General features: G+C 38.9%; 2 protein-coding genes across 14 annotated transcripts in view; one reads left to right on the top strand and one right to left on the bottom strand.

Annotated features, from left to right (window-relative positions):
• LOC149263220 (histone-lysine N-methyltransferase TRX1-like) overlaps nt 1-23,295 on the bottom strand; it is a 372,050-nt gene that overhangs the window by 10,754 nt on the left and 338,001 nt on the right. The window lies entirely within an intron of this gene.
• LOC149263221 (uncharacterized) lies at nt 18,719-20,160 on the top strand. The gene is made up of 2 exons (XM_089386978.1): nt 18,719-19,557; nt 19,965-20,160. The coding sequence occupies exons 1-2, from the start codon at nt 18,719-18,721 to the stop codon at nt 20,158-20,160; spliced, it is 1,035 nt and encodes a 344-aa protein (XP_089243104.1).

Consider the following 23,295-nt stretch of genomic DNA (forward strand, 5'->3'; position numbering starts at 1 on the left):
CTATGTCCTCCAACATCAAATCAATACAATGTACAGCAAAAAGTGTCCAAAATAAAGTAGGATGCCTCTCCATAAGCATCTTGCCAGTAGCAACATAATTTGCAGCATTGTCCGTTATGACTTGGACAACATGTTCTGCACCCACCTCCAAAAAAAACACATCCAACGAATCACATATAGTTTTTGCATCTTTGGTATGTGCAGATGCATCAACAGATTTCATAAACATAGTCCCTTTGGGACAACTAACCAAGAAGTTTATAAGGGTTCTCCCCTTTTGGTCAGTCCAACCATCTAACATCACAGTGCATCATGTTTGTGTCCATGATTCCCTAAACTCCTCCAATTTTTTGGTGCAGTCAACCTTTTCATTTTGAAGAATCTGGCCTCTAAAGTCATGATAAGAAGGGATTTTGTACCCCGGGCCAACAATTGCAATAGCATCAACAACAGGCTGGAAAAATGGATTATTCCTTACAACGCTGAGAGGATTATCACTCCAAAGGAGAAATTTGGCCAACAACTTGTCAGCTTGTTCTTTTTCAGTTTTTTTAAGCATTGAAGTGATAGATGGTTGTGAACCGGGCGTGGTTCTAGGAACAAAAAATGATGAGGCAACTACCAGGTTGGTTAATGCTAAAGTAGAACCAATGCCACTTCCTTTTTCACCAGACTTTGTTAGTTGCTTCTTCATTTCTGTTTTGGCCTCTCTATTGTGCTCTAAATTTTCCAATGATCTCATGGCTTTTCGGATAATTTCAGGATTTGTATTTTTGCAAGGCCCTACATCAAATCCAGGGATTTGTGCAAGGTGATACTTCAATCTATACACCCCCCCTGATATATGCTGCCCACACAACTTGCAATACAAGTTCATTCTATCAATCCCTCCATCAGGGTCACCAAATTCCCACAGAGGGTCCAATTTCCTTGGCATGTTTGACTTTGAACTTTGAACTTTGAACTTGACGTTGAATGGTTATTCAGTGAACCTATGGCAAAATAAGGATTACAATTTACAAATTACAAACTTACAATTTACATTGTACAAAAACTAAAAAAAAATTACATACATGAGTAACATAAGTTATAAGTTATAACAAAACACATGGAATTTCTGACAATTTAAGAAATTTTAACAAACAAAATGAAAAATCAAATGACAAAAACCCCATCAAGATTCAAATCAATTCAAAAGTATTTGATAATCCACTGAATTCTTTTGATAAACAATGGGTTATTCAGATTCCAAACCCAACCAAAAACATAGAAAAAAACCAAAACAAAGTTACAAAACACAAAATGTTGGTGCCCATATCGGTTTGATGGAAAAAATTCGTCTCCTCCTTGGGTCTCACTCCGTTTTTTTTCCTCCAATCAGCGGATTCAGCTCCCAAACGACCAAGAGGTCACTCCAAGAGTCCAAAACCCTGTTAGCTGCTGGCATGCCGCTGTCTGCTGTGCAAATGAATTAAAAAAAAATCGTAAATGATGCTAGTATGACCATTTCTGCGGGGTCATTGTAAATGATGCTAGTATGACCATTGAGCCATGTAATAACACCGAGGTAAGCCTATGATTTTTGTCGAAGGGTTTCATCCTAGGGAGTTTTTTAACCTCCCCGAATTATGTGTTTGCAAACACGGATAATCAACGAAGTTTTCCTCCCATTTATAACCCCAAAGCTAGGGTGGAATTCATTGACCAGGTCTTAGGTGAGTCTTAGTGTTTATCAAGTCTCTGTAAAAGTGTATTTAGGAATATTTTAGTGCATGGTTACAAATAGTTAGACACCATGGCTAAATTATTTTAAACACACTTGGTTTTATACTAGATCATATTGTGTCACAGAATTGGGTAGTGTATTGAGGGTTTATGTCTAAATATGTAGTTCCCCTTCTAAGGGTTGACTTAATTTGTAATATCTTGATGTAAAAAATAATTTAGTGCATGGTTACTCATAGTTAGACACCTGGCTAAAATATTTGAGGGTGGAAAAAATAATTAATTCCCTTTAGTCAATTGATTAATTTTTCTGGCAAAATTAAATAAAAATCCTAAGCTAGAAAATTAATTTTGAGTCAAAAAATAATTTAACAGAAGTTAAATTATTTCGAAATGGAAAATAATAAAAATTCGTGGGTCAAAAAAAATTAATTTTAGAGGTCTTCACCAAGGGAAAAATGGATTTTTTAAGAAAAATTGACCCCTTGGACCTTGGTGGTTAAATCAAAATGAATTTTGAGGGCATTAGTCCAAAATATTAACTTGCAATATCCCCAATTTTGTGAGCATGGGAGTCAGTAAGGAATTTTGCCAAATTTTAGTAATATTAATTAAAAAGGGGCAAATATTATTGGAGAAAGGTGGCTAGAATTAATTTAGTGGAGAATTGCGGCAAATTACTATTTTATTAAATGGCGGCAAAATTAACTTAGTGGAAAATGACCACCACTAATAAAATAATATTAAAAAGGGAGTCTAGAGGCATGATGAGAAATTATAAAAGGAGGATGGACTCATTTTGTGGATTATCTTTTGGCTATTACACTTCATATTTCATCTTCTCTTGGAGTTGTTTAGCACAAGGGGCAGAGTGTTGTTGAGCACTAGGAATTCCAAGAAGAATTCCACCTTCATTTCGGAGAATTTCGAGTGTCTCCCTAGTGAGGCAATTTTGGGAGTCCAATTCAGGGCTTTCCTTGAGCTTCATTGCAGGAGTTTTCTCAACCATGCGCATTTCCCTGGAACGGAAGGAGTTTGTGGCACATCATTTGGAGCAGCTGCAGTTGGTTGGAGACTCCAGGATTTTGCTGAGACATTCTTCATAGTTAAGGCCAAAGATTTGGATCATTTTGCAGGGTAGGGAGTGAGGTCAGAATTTGGGGCGAATTTCCCCTCATTTTGATAGTGCGCAGAGTTCATTGGCTCAAGTTTGCACAGGAGCAAGAGGTGGCTTCTTTCTGAGGAAATTTGGGTTCGATAAATCAGTTATTTTCTGGGGGGAATCTTTGCGGGAATTTGGGAGGCTAGGATTAATTTTACAGGATTTTCTGAGCACTTCTAAGGGCAAAATTCCTAGTTCCATTCAAACAGACAGTAGCATAAATTGTTGGAGGGCACAGTTTATCCCGAGACCATTTCCACTTGGACCCCTGAGATATTTTTGGGTTTTGTTGGAGCTAGTGTGGAGAGCCTACATTTAATTCTGCAGAATTTTTGGAGTAGATTTGAGGGTTGGACCTAGTGTGGAGAGCCTACATTTAATTTTGCAGAATTTTTTGGAGTAGATTTGAGGGCAATTGATCTTTCTATCTTTTGGCAAGGGCGTAGAAGCTAGTGACCAAGTGTTGCACAAAGGTTTAGAGAAGTGGAGTCGAGAGAGATAAGGGCTGGAGATAGGAGGTATTTCTCATTGGAGAATTTCGCCGGAGCTGTGAGAAATTTCTCGTGGTAGATTTGAGCATAATTCAGTAGTATCAAAACTGTGGGACATTTTCTGGCTAGATTGGGCAATTCACACTTGTTGGGGGTCATCGGGGGCCGGTGGATTCAGCCCAAGCCCTTTCCGTTTTTTTGTGGGTTTATTGAGAAGAGTCTGTGGCTAATTTTACCAATTTTTTTGGGCAATATTCGGGCCTGAAATCCTCATTCTTATAGCAAGGCATATTGCCAATTAGCTAGTAAATTTGCATCACTTTGTGGGTTTATTTTGGCTTGGAGTTGGGACAAACCCTTTCTGGGTATTTTTGAGTATGAAGAGCGGACTCTGTGGTTGCAATTTCATGGTGATCCAAGTCTTCTTTAGAGTAGAATTTTCAGTCCCATTCTAGTAGCAGCAACAATAATTTCCTGGGTAGTGCACAATACCAATTTAGGCTAGTATTTCTTCCAAATCAAAGTTGTCTCACTTGGGTTTTGCATAGCTTGCAGTAGGAAGCCCATGTCCCATTTTCCTTATTGTACTCATCATTCTCAAGATTAGTAAAATGGCTCACATGTTCTGCTTTATTTTCCTGGTGTTTTGATATGCATGTGCGGTATATGTTTATGGTTGTTGTTCTTTGTACATGTTTCTCTTATTTGCTGTAAATTTTCAATTTAGAATATTACAGTGGTATTAGAGCATGATCTTGGCCAGCTGTGGGGAAGCTAGCAAAATTATGAAGGTGTTGGGCATGTATGCACAGCGACGGGTAAAACTATAAACAAACCCATGGCTCAAGGAAGATTTAGTTGCAGGGATTTTGGGGCATAATCCACTGGAACAATGAGAGGTTGGCCCAGTTGAGGAAGGTGATGGACCAGATCCATCCTCATCCCTACAACAAAGACACTAGAAGTGTGTAGGCCATGGGGGTGCAACCATTCACACCATGTGGGGAAAGTTGACAGAATCAAGGCACCAGACCTCCCAAAAAGGAGTGGACATGGTAGGGGTCATTAGAGGGTGAGACCAGGGGGCACTTCTGCTGGTGGAGACCTGGCTTTAGATATCAGGAGCCTGAGGAGGTTGAGCATGAGGCAGAGGACATGCAAGAGTGTGAGGAGCATGTACATATACCCAGTGAGATGCGAGAGTTACCCTTGTTGGAGATCCCCTTGCTAGCTCTAGTTGACACCTTAGTGGAGAGAGTAGTGCATACACTGAGAGGGCCATCTGTTGAGCAGGTGCCACCCATGGATGAGGTGCCGGCAGTTGATGAGGTACCCAACAATGTGACTGAGTTTTAATATGATGACTGCCCACATCAGATTGATGAGGTGCCTGGAGACATATTTGCCGTTAACAAGGTGCCATAAGACACAAAGGGGTCCAAAGTTGTGACTGAGTTTATAGATGATAGCCGCCCAAAACAGTTTCATCAGTTCTACGCCAGCCTTCTAGCATTGAAAAAGAAGGCCATGATAGTACGAGAGGCCATTCTGTAGCAAAACGAGGAGCTGGAGGGCATAAGAGTGGTTTGTGCCGAGTTGGCGACCAAAGTGACTCACGTTGGGCAACAATTGGATTCCTTAATGGTACAACTAGAGTACAAATTTTAGCATCGGAGCAGCCATCCTCAGACATACATAGATGGGGCTTGTAGCACTAGTAGGTTGCCTCTGTACATTGGAGAGGGAGAGCCAGAGTCACCTCGACAAATTTTATGTGTTGAACATGATAGTGAGATGAGGCAACATGAGTTGCGCAAGGTACAATATTCATAGGATGGAGGGCTTGTTCTGTGTACGGGAGTTTGTGCATTCAATTCCTCTCTTGGGGTTGGATGGCGAGATATTTTGAGATGGTACCTAGTTGAGTGGGTTAGGTATCAGGATATATCCCTGGCCATAGTTTTGCAAGGGTTGTGAGTTACCAGAGGGGCTCTAGGGCCAGACTATTACTGGGATCTATGTGGGATCCCCCATCACATCAGGGATTTGGTTGGTGATAGAAGCACCTTTGTGATGGATCCAGTGCCTGAGCGCATACACACTTTCAGATTTCCGTCAAAGTTCCAAACAACCCTACTAACAGGATTGATTGACAAGGGAGAAGGCAGATTTTGTGAGTTGCCATGGCAGGTTAGCCAGACATGAGGTCGTAGGAGGATCAACACATTTTTGCAAGGGCTAATGGGAGGAGGTGGCATAGGTCAACCACTGGACAGAGCGTTGTATGGGGATGAGGATTTTCCACCGATATGTGGGGCATATAGGTCATTGAGCAACAACACCTTAGTGACACCACCACTGGCACTTAGGAAGGCTTCCCTGTTAGATCTCTCCAAAAGGATCGGGAGGGGAGGTCCACTCATCCAAGGTTATGGAGGTGTGATAGTGGAGATGGCGACCCTGACAGGATACGGAATGATGCCTATGGACTTAGTCTTAGACCTTAATATCCAAGGGTGTATAGGGGTATGCAGCAATGTGCAACAGTATGTAGAGGAGCACAAAGATGTGCAGTGGTGCGTAGTAGTATGCAGGGTTGCACTATGGTGTAGGAGCGGTTCACATCCCAGTGCATTACATCATAGAGTGACAGACACATCGATACAAGAGGGATACCAGTTGATCCAGGATGATGCAGTAGCATGTAGCAGTGTTCAGCGATGCACAAAGATGTGCAACTAGGTGCAATAGTATGCCAGGGGACACGAGGATACACGATTATATGCTGTAGTGTACAGGGTTGCACTGCAGACTGAGGCAGTGCTACTAGCAGGGAAATACCTTGATGAGGATGTTAAGCATGACATTTGGATGGACATACCCAGGTTGGGAGAGAGGATCAGTCACGGACGGGCCGGGAGCATCCACACGAGTTCTTGATCATACCCATTGAAGCCCACACATCTTCCAATTGTTGGCACCATGTGCAGCTGAGGTAAGCCTCGTTGTCTTCAATCGAAACCCACAATGTGGATAGTAGGACTTGGAGGATTTGCTTGAAACGACGCTATGAGATTCAATGCCTCAGGGGCACAATAGTTATTCTCCATTGGAGAAGCAGGGTTGGTGTGCGAGTTGACAGCTACAGGCTGGGGGATGAGGTGATCTTCTGCAAGGGTGGCATATTGTTCATCACTGAGTCTACACCTAGGGAGTTGGTCACAGGGGGGACATGTGCCACTCTTTCCATATGGCATGTCGGGATTTTGCATGAGCAAAGGATACCATGTATGACTGAGGTAGTTTTCCAATGGTTGTCCAGGCTCCAGACATTGTATTCGCACATTATGGAGAGGGCAGATGGCAGACTCAGTGGTGATGGTTGGCAGGAGCAGGATGGATCCACATACACTGAGTCGATTACGAGTATAAGATACCGATCTATTGGCTACGTTCAGTGGGTAGTTATTTGGCACATGTGGTTTTCAGCGGTCATCAGTACTACGTAGTGGCAGGCACAGGGCATTTTAGCATGCATTAGATTAGTTCGTGATATATGGATCCTATATATTGATTGCATGCAGTGACTAGAGATGAGGCATAGATGGATTCCAGCAGTTGTCAAAGTTATGCCACAACAGGTTTGGCTATGGGATCCAGGAATTCAGTTGGTTGATATATCACTGCCTTATGATGAGCAGAGTCATGACAGAGAGTGATCTAGTTCACTCTTGTGTTGATACATGGGGCTTCGCGAAGGCCTTCATCATATGGTGAGGTAGGATTTCCTTATCGCTGCATAGGTTTAGGGTTAGGCTTGGATGGGTAGGCTTTGGCATCATGGAGACGCTTGGGCAGGATGTATTTTTCCTTTATCAGTATTTCACCATCGGGTTCCATGAAGGGAGGATATGTTATGCGCATGATGGGTAGTCGATGTAATGAGAGTAGCACCGCGTCAACATGGTGGCATCTTTTTGAGATTAGCATGGGACCCTGGTATCAAGGGATTCATTTATGACGGCATGGTGCACAGATTTCTTAGTATAAGATTGATCAGCGGAAGGGGTGACGCTGTCCTCAAAGGGTGTGACGTTGGGCTGACGCAGTGCCTGCGCAGAGGCAACGCACAGGTAGCCAGGGGCAACTCATTAAGTGGCTTGATTAGCCAAGATTTCCAGTGATAGTGTGAGGTAACCTCAGTTATCTTTCTATTAGTGATATTCTTTGTAACTAGATTGTTGGGAAGGCATCCAGAGATTGTATTTAGAAATTACTACTCCTTAATAATAAAACCCTTGGAGTTGCTGCACTGGTTTTCCCGCATTGGGTTTTTCTGGGAACATTTGTCCAAAAATCACTGTGTAGATGTGTTGTATTTATTTCTTGTTTCCGCTCATAAATTTAAATGGTGTAGACTGCAGTGTATTCGTTTCAGTGTTTATTGTAGGAAACAGTAAATAATTTGGTTTAGTAATTAACAAATAGGAGAAACGTAATCAGTTGTTGCAGTAGGAATTTGGGCATCCAAATTTTCACACCGGGCTCCAACCTGTTGCCAAGCACCAACTTTGACTTTTGTGAGGCTCCAACCTCTAGGGCTCCAACCTGGTTTTTAGAGGCTCTAACCCCTAGGGCACCAACCCTTCAATCTTCTTAATAAAGATAGATAAGTTACTTACTTGAATTTGTTTTGCACTTCACTTGTCCATTAGCTCCAAAATAACTAGTGCTTCACTGTCCAAGGTTCTCAATCCTTCATGTCCTTCTTTCGATGATCATGATGAATGATGCCACCACAGCCATTCCATTATTGTATCTTCACTGATTTATCCTCCAAAGTATCACTGCAATAAGTTGTGGTGAGGTCCGAGCTCTTGTAGTGAAGTCTGAACTTACTATGGAGGAGTCTGAGCTTCTATGGCTTATCCAAATGTTGTCCCACAGTCTTATCTCCAGCGAATAACTTATGTGCTCCTTTTATCACAGGCCCGAGGGTATGGTAGATCACTGTTTGATGACCACCTTGCTACTTCAATAGATGCGGGGCTTTTGATCTTCTTGTCTCTTCTAGGTACTATACTAATCATTTTCTGTGTGAAACTGTCTCAGTTATTAATGGAATGTTTTAGATACTGCTCGTTTACAAATTCTCGACTAGTATCAGAATACTCCGTATACTACTCATTTACAAATTTTTGACTAGCGTTGGAATAGTTCGGATACTGCTTGTTTACAAATTCTCGACTAGCATCAGAACACTTCGGATACTGTTGGTTCTCAATGGATGAAGGTCATGTGAGTTCCAATCTAAGAGGTTCGAGATTTCTTCAAATACGTCTTGAAGGTTTACAAAGCCTTGTTATATATCAAGCATATTGTTCCTTGTTGCTGGTCCGAATGTTTTCACAGGTTCGAGAGATTTTGTTTCATCAATTTTTAACCCAATCAAAATTTGCTTCTTCTTCTCAGCCTTAAGCTTCCTTTCCTGAGTGCTATAAAGTTCAAGAGTTGTGAACTGTATCTTACTCTCTGTGATGGATGACCGAGAGATAGATGATGGTGAAATGAAGATCCGAGTTCATATATATATGGATTTCACCTTGAAGTGAAGAGACATGACCTATGGAGGAAGCTAACTTGAGAGACAGGGTATAGGTCGACTAGACTGTAAAATTAAGACATTTGACCTTCAAAAATCAATTTCTCTTAGAGCTTCGATGCGATGTGATATTATATTAAAACGCTATGATAAAGCCAATCAGCGCCTCAACCATATCAACAATCAAAGATTAGGTCTTATCGAAGGTGCCATTTCAAAAGTTCTGATAAAGTGGCGGATGCAATTTGATAATTAAATCGTTAACTGAAATCAAATCAGACCTGCATATCAAAAATCAGAGCTTAGGTCTTATCAGAGGCACCATTTCAAAAGTATTGATAAAGTGGCAGATGCGATTAGGTAATTAAATTGTAACTTAAATCAAGTCGGGTCTGCATATCAGAAATCGAAGCAAATCAGAAATCAGAGATTGGAGTTGGGTCGCATATATGATATCGCATATCGGAGATCAGGGGTTTTGAGTGGTGATACACAATAAAAATGCTGATATGATATAACGTCGATATGACATTTCTCCAATTTAACTTTGGTTTAATATGATATATGTCATCAGGTGTGTTATCAATTATAATCCTCCAATAGTGCAACATCCATCATGCTTATATTTCCATCAATGACAATTATTGATGAAAAATCTCCCCCTTTGTCATTAATGGAAATCTTCTTTCTTTCAACATTCTCTCCCCCTTTGACATCAATGGGAAATGGGGTGCTCAAATACTCCCCCTATCAAGCTTCTTCTTGTCATGCTACTCCCCTTGTCATGGTGCTTCTACCCTTGTCGACGTGTTCTCTTAATGTGATGCAAGAGCAATGACCCCCATCTTTTGGCGAAGATATTCAAATGCTTCTTGCGGTAGGGGTTTAGTGAAGATATCTGCAATTTGCTCCTTTGTATTTACATATTCCAACTTGACATTCTGTACAACTACTTGTTCACGGAGAAAGTGGTATTTGATTGGAATATGTTTGGTCTTTGAGTGCATTATCAAATTCTTTGAAAGACTGATGGTGTTGGTGTTGTCACAATAGATGGTGATTGGTTGATTAGTCTCTATGATGACATCTTTCAATGCTTCCTCCATCCACAATATTTGTGTAAAACAATCTGCAACAGCTATATATTCGATTTCAGGTGTGGAGAGAGATATAGAAGATCGTTTTCTGTTAAGCCAAGATACTAGACAATCTCCCATGAAGAATGCATTTCCGCTGGTACTTTTTGTCCCATGAAGATGAAAAATGCATCTACTCTTCCAACCCAATCAGCATCGGTGTAAGTTGTCACGGTAAGACTTGTGCTTTTGGGATACCATAGACCAAAATCAGGAGTACCTTTCAAGTATTTGAGAGTTCTCTTCACATCCAACAAATGGGATTGCTTAGGAGCTGATTAAAATCTTGCCACCACTCCTACTGCTTGCATAATATCGAGTCTTGAACAAGTTAAGTATAGGAGAGCTCCAATTATTGACCTGTAAAGAGTTGCATCTACAGAGGGGGATTCATCATCTTTGCTCAATCTGCAATTTGTGGTCATTGGTGTCATAGCCACACATTCTTCCATCCCATATCTCTTAAGCATGTCTTTAAGGTATTTTGCTTGAGATATGAACATACCTGTTGTGGTTTGAGTTACTTGTAGTCCAAGGAAGTAAGATAACTCACCAATCATCGACATTTCCAACTCTTTCGACATATTTTGAGCAACTTCATGGCTCATCCCATCATCAATGCTAGGAAAAATCAGATCATCAACATATCAAGAGTGACTAGAAATTTGTCTTTGTCCATCTTCATGTGGAGATTGCTTCCTGCCACTCCCTTTTTGTAGCCTTGTTGTTCTAGATAATGAACCAATCTTGCATACCAAACTCTAGGAGCTTGTTTCAATCCATATAGCGTCTTTTTCAACTTGCATACAAAGTCTTTTCCCTTTGCTAGGTCAAACCCTTTTGGTTACTCCATGTAAAATTCTTCTTTTAGATCACCATTTAGAAATGTCGATTTCACGTCCATTTGATAAAAACTTTGAATCCTTTTGAACAAGCAAATGCCAAAAACATCCTTATAGCCTCCATACGAGCTACCAGTGCAAAGGTTTCTTCAAAGTCGATTCCTTCTATTTGTGAATAACCTTTACAAACAAGCCTTTCCTTATTTATGATGATTTGTCCATCTTCATTCATTTTGTTTTTGAACACCCACTTGGTTCCAATTATATTTTTATCTTTTGGATGAGGTACAAGTTACCATGTTTCATTCTTTTCGATATGGAACATTTCTTCTTCCATTGCTTCCACCCAATAAGGGTCCTTACTAGCTTGAGCAAAGTTTTATGGTTCTACCATGGATAGTAAGGCAACATTATCTTCTCTTGGTGTATTAGTCATCCTTCTTCAGGTCTATATTCCATCATCTGTATTCCCAATAATTTATTCTTTCGGATGGTGCTTTTGAACAAATTTTACTTTTGATGGAGTCTGAGATGGTTCCTTTTGATTTTATTGATCCTTTTCTTCCCTTGTTATATCTTCTTCAAAATATTCAAGAATAGACTCTTCTTCATAGACTTCAATCTCCTTTTTTGGGAGTGCCTCACCAATATTTACATCAATGCTTTCTACTATCTTTTGTAGTCGATTATTGTAGCATTTGTATGCTTTTCTCCTTGTAGAATATCCAAGAAATATTCCTTCATCAACCCAAGAATCAAACTTGCCTAGTGAGTCATCATTGATCTTCATAAAGCATTTACTTTCTTCTTCAAAATATTCAAGAATAGACTCTTCTTCATAGACTTCAATCTCCTTTTTTGGGAGTGCCTCACCAATATTTACATCAATGCTTTCTACTATCTTTCGTAGTCGATTATTGTAGCATTTGTATGCTTTGCTCCTTGTAGAATATCCAAGAAATATTCCTTCATCAACCCAAGAATCAAACTTGCCTATTGAGTCATCATTGATCTTCATAAAGCATTTACTTCCAAAAATTCTGAAGTATTTTACTGAAGCAGGCCTTCCTTTCCATAATTCATACGTAGTCTTGTCATTATTTGGTCTTAGTTGGGCTCTATTCAAGGTATACACTTTCGCTCCAACTCCTCTCTCAAAACTTGGCTTGTAAATCAGCGGCTAGTAACGTTGTTCTTGCCATTTCTTGCACATTTTTGTTTCTTCTTTCGACTACTCCATTTTGTTTAGGAGTTCTAGCTACGAAAAGTTCTCTTTTGATTCCATGTAGATCACAAAAATCATTAAATTCCTTTGAATTAAATTATCCACCTCTATTTGCTCTAAGACACTTGATTTTCGATTCTTTTTCATTTTCCACAAGAACTTTGAAATTCTTAAAACATTCAAATGCTTCGGATTTAAACTTTATAAAGAATATCCACATCATCCTAGTATAGTCATCAACAAATAGAGCAAAGTACCTTTCGCCTTGTAGAGTTGGAGTTTCAGTTGGTCCACATAAATCTGCGTGTATGATCTCCAAAGGTTTTGATGTTGACAGCTCCTTAGTCTTGAAGCAGGTTCTAGTTTGCTTTCCATGTTGACATGGGCCACATACAACTTGATATGGCTTGACAATTTTTGGAATGTCCCTTACTGCAATTGTTTTACTGATATTAACCAAGTTATCAAAGTTTAGATGCCCCCAATCGTTTGTTCCATAACCAACTTTCATGTACTCGACTCATATAGCATTTATCTTCTTGAATTTTACTCAAAATGTATACGTTGTCTGGTGTTCTTACTCCTGTTGCCACAAGTTCTCCCGAGGAGGATTTTCTTATCTCACAAGGTTTATTATTGAAGATAACCTTGTGTCCTTGGTCACAAATTTGGCTCACACTTAAAAGATTGTGTTTGAGCCCTTCCACCAATAGTGCATTTTGAGCTTTTCCCTTTCCATTTACAAGAGCAACAGTCCCTTTTCCAGAAATCTTAGCAGATCCACTTCCAAAAGATACATTTCCATCCTTCTTGTTTAACGAGATAAACTTCATTTGGTCACCTATCATGTGTCTTGAACATCCACTATCCACAAAAAATTGCTTTTCATCACTGTGTGCACATAGAGCTAGACCACATTTATCAGTAGTAAGTTCGTCCTTCTTTAATTCTTCTCTTTTGAATGGAAAATTTTGTGCATCATGGTCATAATCATTGCATATTGAGCAAACTAGATCATACTTAGGCAAAGGATCAAAAGAATTGTATGTCTTGATTTTCCCTTGTTCTTTTAGGCTACGTGGCTTGCTCTGATAGTTGATCTTATATCTTGAAGCATTATCCTTATGAGCTTTGCAATGCTTAGTGTTATGAAACCAACTCAAAAAAAGATAGAATGGAGAGATCAACGCCTTAGAATTCAGCCTCTTCGAGGGGGCAACCTCCTTTACATTACATAAATGAACAATTCTTGGATGATTCAAATGACAAAACCTCATTTTTATATATAGGAGTCTAAGGAGTCATAATATAACCCAGCCGACCTAACAATAATAATACAAAGCCACAAAAATAACAATAGAGGGATTCTATGGGGCACAGTAATAACAATATGGGGACAATAGGGGCACAACAATATTAATAAGGGATACAACTACAATAGCAATGGGGTAATCACTAGTATTATAGGGACCTAACATGCCCCTCTCCTTGAGAAAAGTGTTGTCCTCAACGCTTGAGTAGTTCTGGATGCTTCTGTATAAAATTTTCATCCTCCCATGTGGAATCTTCAGTGGATAAGTTCTTCCACTTGATAAGATACTCTGAAATTGATCGATTTCGTAGCTGTTGAGTTCTTGTTTCTGTGACTGCTTCCGGTTCCAATATAATTTTTCCTTCCTCGTCAAGTTCTGGCAATATTGTTTGAACTGGGAGCTTGTCGCCTATAACCTTCTTTAAACATGAAACATGGAAAACTAGGTGCAATCGAGAAGTTGCAGCAAGCTCCAATTTGTAAGCCATAGTACCAATCTTTTGCAACACCTTGTACGGACCATAATACTTTGGTGATAATTTATTATCCTTCTTAGCTTACTTGAGGGACATTTGCTTATATGGTTGTAGCCGTAGGAATACCCAATCACCTACATCAAAACTTCTTTCGCTGCGATGTTGATCTATCTGTTGTTTCATTCTATTTTGTGCCAACACGAGGTTATCCTTTAAGAGTTGGAGGACTTGTTGTTGATGTTCAATGTGATGATCCACTGCTTGAACCTTAGAATTTTCTCTTAAATATGATGTGATGGATGGTGGCTGATATCCATAAGGTGCCATAAATGGGGTCATTTTTGTTGCTGTATGGAAGAAGTGTTATACCACCATACAGCGAGAGTCAACCATTTGACCCATTGTGTCTGTTTATCAGATACAAAGCAACGAAGATATCCTTCCAAAAATTTGTTTACTATCTCAGTTTGCCCATCAGATTGAGGACGATAAGATGAGCTATGAGCTAACTGAGTACCAAGACAAGAAAATAATTTTGTCCAAAAATTTCCAGTGAAAATGGGATCTCTGTCACTTACAATAATCTTTGGGATTCCATATAGCTTTTGAATTGTTTCCATAAATGCAGTAGAAACTGTACTGGCTTTAAATGGATGTGATAATGCACAAAAGTGTGCATACTTGGTAAGTCTGGAAACTACCACCATGATGACACTCTTTCCCTCAGACTTGGGTAAACCTGTGATAAAATCCATTGAAACCTCCTCCCAACGTTGGCTTGGAATGGATAGAGGTTGTAATAGACCCGATGTCTTAATTGTTTCAACTTTATTTTGTTGGAAAACCAAACATTCCGCCACAAACTTTTGAATATTCGATTTAAGGCCATCCCAAAAAAAATCCTTCTTAACCCTGTGGTAAGTTTTTAAAAATCCTGAGTGCCCTCCTAAGGGAGAAGTGTGTAATTCGATAAGAATCTTTTGTTTTAGTTGGGAATTCTTACAGAGGTATAAGCGATTTTTGTACCATAACGAATCATTTCGCCAGCTAAATGTATCAGATGTACTAGACTCTTGTTGTAACTTTCGAATAAGTGCACACACTTCTTCATCATTCTTCCATTCCTCCCTTGCTTCGTTTATCCAATCTGGTTGGATAATAGAAATGGCGCACAACAATGCTTCCACATCCTCATCCTTTCTTGAAAGTGCATCTGCCACCACAATTTGCCTCCCTTTTTTGTAGATGATTTCAAAGTCATAACCCAACATCTTTGTGACCCACTTTTGTTGCTCTTAGGAGGATAATCTTTGTTCTAAAAAGTGTTTAAGGCTATCATGATCCGTTTTTACCTTGAAGCGTCTTCCCATTAGGTAGGGTCACCATTTCTTAAGTGCATGGAGTATTGCCAACATTTCCTTCTCATAAATAGCTGTGTGTAAAAACTTTCCTTGATTGGACGACTTTCAAAAGCAATGGGTCTTTCATCTTGCATTAAAACAACATCAATTCCATTTCCTGAAGCATCACATTCCACAATAAAGGTTTTTGTGAAGTCCGGTGTAGCTAAGACCGATGCTTGGCACATTGCCTCTTTAAGATGTTCGAAGGCCTTTGTTGCTTCTGGAGTCCATGAAAATGCATCTTTCTTCAATAATGTTGTTAGAGGTGCTGCTATTCTCCCATAATTCTTAACAAACTTCCAATAATACCCTGTCAACCCGAAAACTCCTCGCAGATGCTTTATGGATGTGGGGATTTTCCATTCCTTAATGGCTTTAATTTTGCTAGGGTCTACCTTAACTCCATGAGATATAATATGACCCAGATATTCCACCTGTTGTACTCCAAAGAAGCATTGGGATATTTTTGCATATAATTGTTTCTCCTCCAATAGTTGTAGCACACTGTCAACATGTTCAACATGATCCTTCCAAGACTTGCTGTAGATTAATATATCATCAAAGAATACTAACAAAAATTTTCTAAGGAAGGGTTTAAAAATGGAATTCATCAAACCTTGAAATGTAGAAGGTGCGTTGGTAAGGCCAAAAGGCATCACTAAAAATTCATAATGACCCTCATGAGTTCTAAATGCTGTTTCCGGAATGTCTTCAGTCTTCATTCTGATTTGATGATATCCTGAATGAGGATCCAACTTGGTGAAGTAAATTGATCCATGCAATTCATCCAGTAATTCATCAATGACAAGAATGGGAAACTTATCATTAATAGTGAACTTGTTGAGCTCCCTATAATCCGGACACATGCGCCATGATCCATCCTTCTTGTGCACCAATACTACTGAGCAAAGAAAGAACTTTGACTGGGTTGAATTATACCCACCTCTAGCATTTCTGCAACCATACATTCAATTTCACTCTTTTGGGCATAGGGATATCTGTACGGTCTGATGTTTGGAGGAACACTTCCTGGAATCTGATGAATAGCATGATCATGATCACGAATAGGTGGGAGACCTTTGGGAGTCTCAAATACCTTGGAATGATTGTCCAAGACTTATTGGAGATCTGGAGAAATAGATGATTCCAATGTGGAAACATCTAGCGAACATAATTGTGCAATTACACCTCTTTGTTCCTTTTTTAGAAGCTTTGTCATACAACTAGAGCTGATTATCTTTCCCGGTTTCCCTGCAATACCCCCTTAATTCAACTTCCTTTCCTTCCACAGAAAATTTCATGAAAAGTTCTTGAAAATTAAAAGCTATTGTACCCGAGGATTGTAGCCATTGGACTCCTAGTACAATATCAGCACCTCCCATAGGAATGGAAAGCATTGGGCTATTCAATACATATTCTCCCATGGATAGCTTGATATTATGGCACTTTCCAGAGCAATTTATCGTTCCCCCATTTGCAACCATCACTTGACACTCTGGTGCTGGATATAGGAAGCAATTCAATTCTTTTGCTATCTTACAATGAATAAAATTGTGGGTACTTCCTGAATCAATCAACACTATTACCTTTTTCTTCTTGATTTGTTCTTCTATCTTGATGGTTTGAGGAGTGGTAATTCCAGCTAATGCATTACAAGATATGGTCGGATTCATTTCTTCTTTATCTAGGCTTTGTTCCTGGAGTATATCCTATTCTTTTGACCTTTTTTGCTCCTTTTCTTCTTCCTCTTCACAATCGATATAGAATAATTTCTTCTCAGCACACTTATGAACTTTAGTGTATTTCCTATCACAACTGTAACAAAGCCCTTTTTCTCTTTTTTCTTCCAATTGTTGTGGCGTCAACCTTATAGGTTGTGGAAGACTAGGGGCAACAACACTTCCATCTTTATAATTGTGAGTGGTATGCTTCCTAGTTGCCATAATTTTGCTTTCCATTTTTCTTGCTAACCTGAATGCCTTCTCTAATGAATCAGGTTCCCAAAGGCGAATATCATGTTGGATATTATCCTTTACAGTCCCTATGAATACATCAATCCTATGCTCCTCTGGAATATTTTTTACCCTTATGTTCAATTTTTGGAACTCCTCAATGTGCTCCATTATTGAACCCTTTTGTTTGAGACTTATCAATTGGCTTAAAAAAGTGTTGTTTTTGTATCCTCATAATATGTTGTCAATTCTTCTGTAAAAATTGCCCAAGTGATAATTTGTTTACGAGAGCAAAGCCATTGATACCACACAAACTGATTTGGTTCCAAATATAAAGTTGCAATACATACCTTTTGTGTGTTTTGCACATTATTGAGATCGAAAAATTGCTCCATTTGTAATATCCATGTTGCGGGATCCTTGCTATCAAACTTCCTCATATCGATTTTTGGAATATGGTGGATCTTCGGTCCAACATTAGAGCCTATGATATCATGATTAACATTTCTTTTGTTCTCATCATGAGTTTCCTTTACTACCCTTTCACCATTAGTAAGCATTTCTTGTAGAAACTTTGTCAAATCTGTCTTCAAATCTTCCATGCCTGTCTTCAAATCTATCTTCAAATCGTCCATCTTAGCTTTCATGCCATTCATCTTAGCTTCCATGCCCTTTATCTTAGATTCCATGCCATTTATCTTAGATTTTGTTAGCTTTTGTGAGAGTGACATTTGTTGCACTTGGTCTTGTAATTTTGATGTATCATGTAGCATTTCTTCCTCTTCTTCATGAGTCATGCTAGGGATTTCAGGTTGCTTACTAGGTGTTTGCATTTTCTTTCCTCGGGGCATCAGTTACCGATAATAATGCTCTACTATGCAGTTTGGATTCTTCAAAATAATTTTTCAAACCGAGCTTAAGAAAAAATTTTAAAAAATCTACACACCTTTTTTCACTTTGTAGGAACTCGATATTGCCTTTGATGTATCTCTGTAATTTCAAATCATTCAGTTCTGAAATTGCGACCTGCAGTAGTCCTCTGTGTCCTCTTTCCAATGCCACCAGTCTGATCCAAATTGGATTCTCTAAGGAAGAGTTATGACAAATCTCCCACAGTGCCCTGATTATAGACTAGTTCAGTAGTGCGAACTTGTACGACGTTCCATCAGTCACTGTTTCGATCTTTTTCTCTGAAAATATATACAAAAAACTATAGTCCGCCCTCTTTCTGTACCTTCTTACGAAATTTCAATCCGATGCTCAGAGAGAAAGTTATGGCGATTTTCCCCAGATCACCTGTTTGGAATGTAATTCAGGAGTCTACAAAAAGACCAACTTCCTCAGATTATATCTCCGCAAATATAGCGCAAAAAGCTCTAAAATTCTATTGTTATGGATGGGTGGACAGACATTGCCAAACGTCCACTTATCAACATCATAGTCACTTGCCGAGAGGGGCCTTTCTTTCTTAGAGCTATTGATTGTTTTGGAAAGCGCAAAGATGCAGCTTTCCAATTTGAGCTTCTTCGTGATGCTATAGAGGAGGTTGGCTCTACAAATGTTGTACAGGTTGTGACAGATGCAGCGGCAGTGTGTCGATCAGCAGGATTAATGATTCAGAGTAAATACAGACATATTTTCTGGACCCCTTGTTGTGTGCATGCACTCAATAATGCATTGAAAGACATTGGCAAAATTGAGTGGGTATCTAACTTGGTGACAGCTGCAAGAAATGTGCAAATGTTTATTTGCAATCACCACACCTTCTTAGCCATGTACAGGTCTCATGCGAGGAAGGAATTCCTCAAGCCTACCGATACCAGATATGCTAGTTATTTTCTTTTATTAGAGAGGATGTTGGAGGTGCAGTCAGCATTGCAGGCCATGGTTGTGACTCCAGATTGGAACAGATGGGTAGAATCCAAGACAGAGGAAGGGAAGAAAATCAGGATTCAGATATTGGATAATGATTGGTGGACAGATTGTGGTTATTTGGTGTCACTCTTACGTCCTGTAGTTGAGGTCATTCGCTACACTGACACAGATTCTCCTACTCTTGGAGAAATCTATGAGACTTTTGATAGTATGTTCGATCAAGTAAGGGTGGCCATTCATGAGAAAGATCCTTCCTTAGAGTTCTATACGACTCAGATTCGACCCATTATTCAGCGTAGGTGGGATCGAATGAATACACCTTTGCACATGGCGGCATATGCACTCAACCCAAAATGGTAAGTGGCAAGAAGTGGTAGAATTCTTCCCATTGAAGATCCAGAGGTCAAAAAGGGATTTCGAGCAGCCATTACAAAGATGTATAGTTCAGAAGAAGGGAGATCCATTAGGAGACAATGGATGCAATTTGCAAGTCTCAGTGGTCCCTTCAACAAGCCGGATGCAAGGGAAGATCGCAATGATTTAGGCTAGACTGACCCCATTGGTTGGTGGACCATGCATGGGGATGAGGCTCCAAAATCCAACATCTTGCTATTCGCTTATTGTCTCAGATTGCTAGTTCCTCTGCAGCAAAGAGGAATTGGTCCACATATAGCTTCATCCACTCTATCAAGAGGAATAGACTTTCCTCTAGGAGAACAGAGAAGCTAGTTGCAGTGCATAGTTCTCTACGTCTTGCACATAGGAAAACACCAGAGTATCGGAGGGGACCAACAACACGATGGGATGTGGATCCAGAGGATAGTGCACAGATAGATGATGAGGATGGACCAGATGAGCTGCAGCATGGTTTGGTTGGAGTTCCATTGGTTACTCAAGAGAGTGACTCTGACTCAGATAATGACATTCCCATTGATGTTCCTGATGACTTCATGCAGTAGATGGATGTAGAGGACCAATCATTGAGATTGAGTCCTTGAAGTTGATTTTATTTTCAATGTTCATTTTCCATTTTTACTTTTAAGTTTTAACATTTGAGTTGTGACACTAGATATTGATGACCGACTCTTCACTCTTAACTATTTTTGAGTTTGAAACTTTGAGTTATATAAATTGAAAATTTTAATTTAGTGTTCAATTTAGAATCTAGAAGACTAGAATGATGAATGATGAATTCAAAATTTTCAATTTTCAATTTAATTTTTAAATCAATGATTCAATGTAAATTATAGAATGATGATTGATGAATGATGAATGATATGGATCAATGTACATTGTATTTGAATATTTCATATTGAATTTTATTATTGAATCTTATGGTATTGAATCTTGATGAATTAGCATTATTGAACCATGAATATGAACATGAAAATTTCAAAATTATATACATATAAATAATATATATAGTTAAAAATTATATTATATATACCTCCACGTCCCCCCGTCTCCCCTAAATTTCCCTAAAATTTCAGGGTTCTCCCACACGTCCCCTTTGTGCGTCTCCCCGCACCCGCGTCTCCTCGTCCTGGAGACTTGGTGGAACATTGCTGAAACGTCGCAGAAAAAAAAGTTATAGAGAAAATGCCACGATCACCTATTTTGAGCAGCGAAACCCTAGAATCCAAAGCTCTAATACCAAATGTTATCAAACCAGCTCAAAAAAAGATAGAATGGATAGATCAACGCCTTAGAATTCAGCCTCTTCGAGGGGGAAACCCCCTTTACATTACATAAATGAACTCTTGGATGATTCAAATGACAAAACCTCCTTTCTATATATAGGAGTCTGAGTCATAATATAACCTAGTCGACCTAACAATAATAATATAAAGCCACAAAAATAACAATAGAAGGATTCTATGGGGCATAGTAATAACAATATGGGGACAATAGGGGCACAACAATATTAATAAGGGATACAACTACAATAGTAATGGGGTAATCACTAGTATTATAGGGACCTAACAATTAGCTTGATGACCAAAGTTTTTACAATAGAAACAATAACCAAGTTGATCTTATATCTTGAAGCATTTTCCTTTTGAGGTTTGCAATGCTTAGCTTGATGACCAAAGTTTTTACAATAAATAAATAAACCAAGAAAGATTGTTTGATATCCATTAGGATAGCCTTGACTTGATGTAGTATTCTTCCTTGGAGGTGACCTTCCTTCATTCATTGGGTTGTTAAAGGCAGGCCTTTGCTCTTGGTGGGATGACTTCTCCTCTTTTGGATGACTGCAAAGGATATCAACATAACTTCTTTGGATTTTTCCATTTATATTCTCCTTTGTACTTGACAATTCTCCTTTGAAACCAATTCTAGACTTGTCATGTTGAGGTCTTTGAGTATTAAGGATGTTATCAATAGTTTGAGAGCTTTGCCAACTCTTTTTAATTTCATCTAGCTCTTTTCTTAGGGAAACAATTTCAGCTTCACGTTTTTCACAAATTTCTTCTCTTTCTTTTAGTTCATTGTTCAAGAATTCTTCCTTCCTTTTTGCCTCCTCTTTTTCCACTTTGAGAGAAGTGACCTTCTTTCGTAATTTCTCATTTTCTTCAATGGCACTCATTAGCAAATCATCCCCATGTCCTTCTTCTTCTTATTCGGAATCATCTTCATTTGTAAATGCCATAAATAATACTTCACTGCTTCTAGCATGGTCATCTTCTTCATCAAACTCATCATTATCTCTTTTGTGTAGAAAGGTATTTTTAGTTGATTTCTTCTTAGTAATCACGATTTCTTCTTCATTAGAGTCATCTTGTTTGGAGAAGAAATTCTTCTTGTTAAACCCTTTGTTCTTGAACATCTTCTTTTTATATTCGTCTTCATCATCACTATCATATTTACGAGGACATTTTGCAGCATAATGTCCTATTCTTCCACATTTAAAACAAATGAGAGGATACTTAGCTTTGAGCTTGGACCCTTTCTTAGTTTCCTTAGGAATTGAGCTAGTACATATTCAGTGTCGGAATCATCATTGCTATAGTCATAATTTTTACCTTTCTTTGACAACCTTGACGCTTTGAACGCAACGTCCTTGGAGTTAGGGATCCCTTTTCTCATTTCATATGCAATGAGAATCCCACGAAGTTCGTCCATTTTTAGGTTATCCAAGTCCTTCATTTCTTCTATGGCACTGCATTTGAATCAAAACATTTTGGAAGAGATCTCAAAACTTTTCGAACCACTGTGCTTTCTTCAATGTTTTCACCTAAACTTTTGAGTGAGTTGACAACTTCATCTACTCAGAGGAAAAAGGCTGCAATATCTTCTTTGTCATCCATCTTAAGAGTCGCAAAATGTCTTCTATGTGTTTGGAGTTTTGCCTTTTTGACCTTGGAGTCTCCATCATAGATAGCAATAAGCTTGTCCCACATTTCCTTGGCGAAATCATAGTTCATAACTTTTGTAAATTATGAATCAGTAATCCCACTTGTTATGGAATTTAGTGCTTTGCAATTTGCTATATAAACTTTCCGACTGTCCTGATCTTTTGGTGGAGTAGTTGGAACTTTATACCCATCAGTAATTGATTACCATACTTCAAGTCCAAGAGACATTAAATAGAATGCCATCATACGCTTCCAAAAGCTAAAGTTTGTTCCATCAAATTGGGGAATTTTTCCTCAATCCTGATTCTTCATTGTGACATAAGAATCCTTCTTCCAGTTGTTAGGTTGATTATGAAGAAGATGGCTCAGATACCAACTGTTGGAAAAACTGAGAGGGGGGTGAATCAATTTTTCTTTTCAATTGTTAATATTACCAGTTAGGATTCTTCACAACGATAATTAGAAAAATAAACAATAAGGATTTTATTATAAACATGTGAGGACACCAATCCTCTTTTACAAAAATTTGAGTACAATGATGTTTGAGGGCTCCAACCCTATCCTTTTCAAGGCTCCAACTTGTAATTTAGAGGTTCCAACCCTAGGGCAGCAACCCTTCAAACTTCTTAATAAAGATAGATAAGTTACTTGAATTTGTTTTGCACTTCACTTGTCCATTAGCTCCAAAAGAACTAGTGCTTCACTGTCCAAGGTGCTTAATCCTTTATGTCCTTC

Source organism: Pinus tabuliformis, chromosome 6 (assembly GCF_031772625.1).
Source record: "Pinus tabuliformis cultivar Carrire ecotype Pingquan chromosome 6, CPIR1, whole genome shotgun sequence".
In the NCBI taxonomy this organism is placed as follows: domain Eukaryota; kingdom Viridiplantae; phylum Streptophyta; class Pinopsida; order Pinales; family Pinaceae; genus Pinus; species Pinus tabuliformis.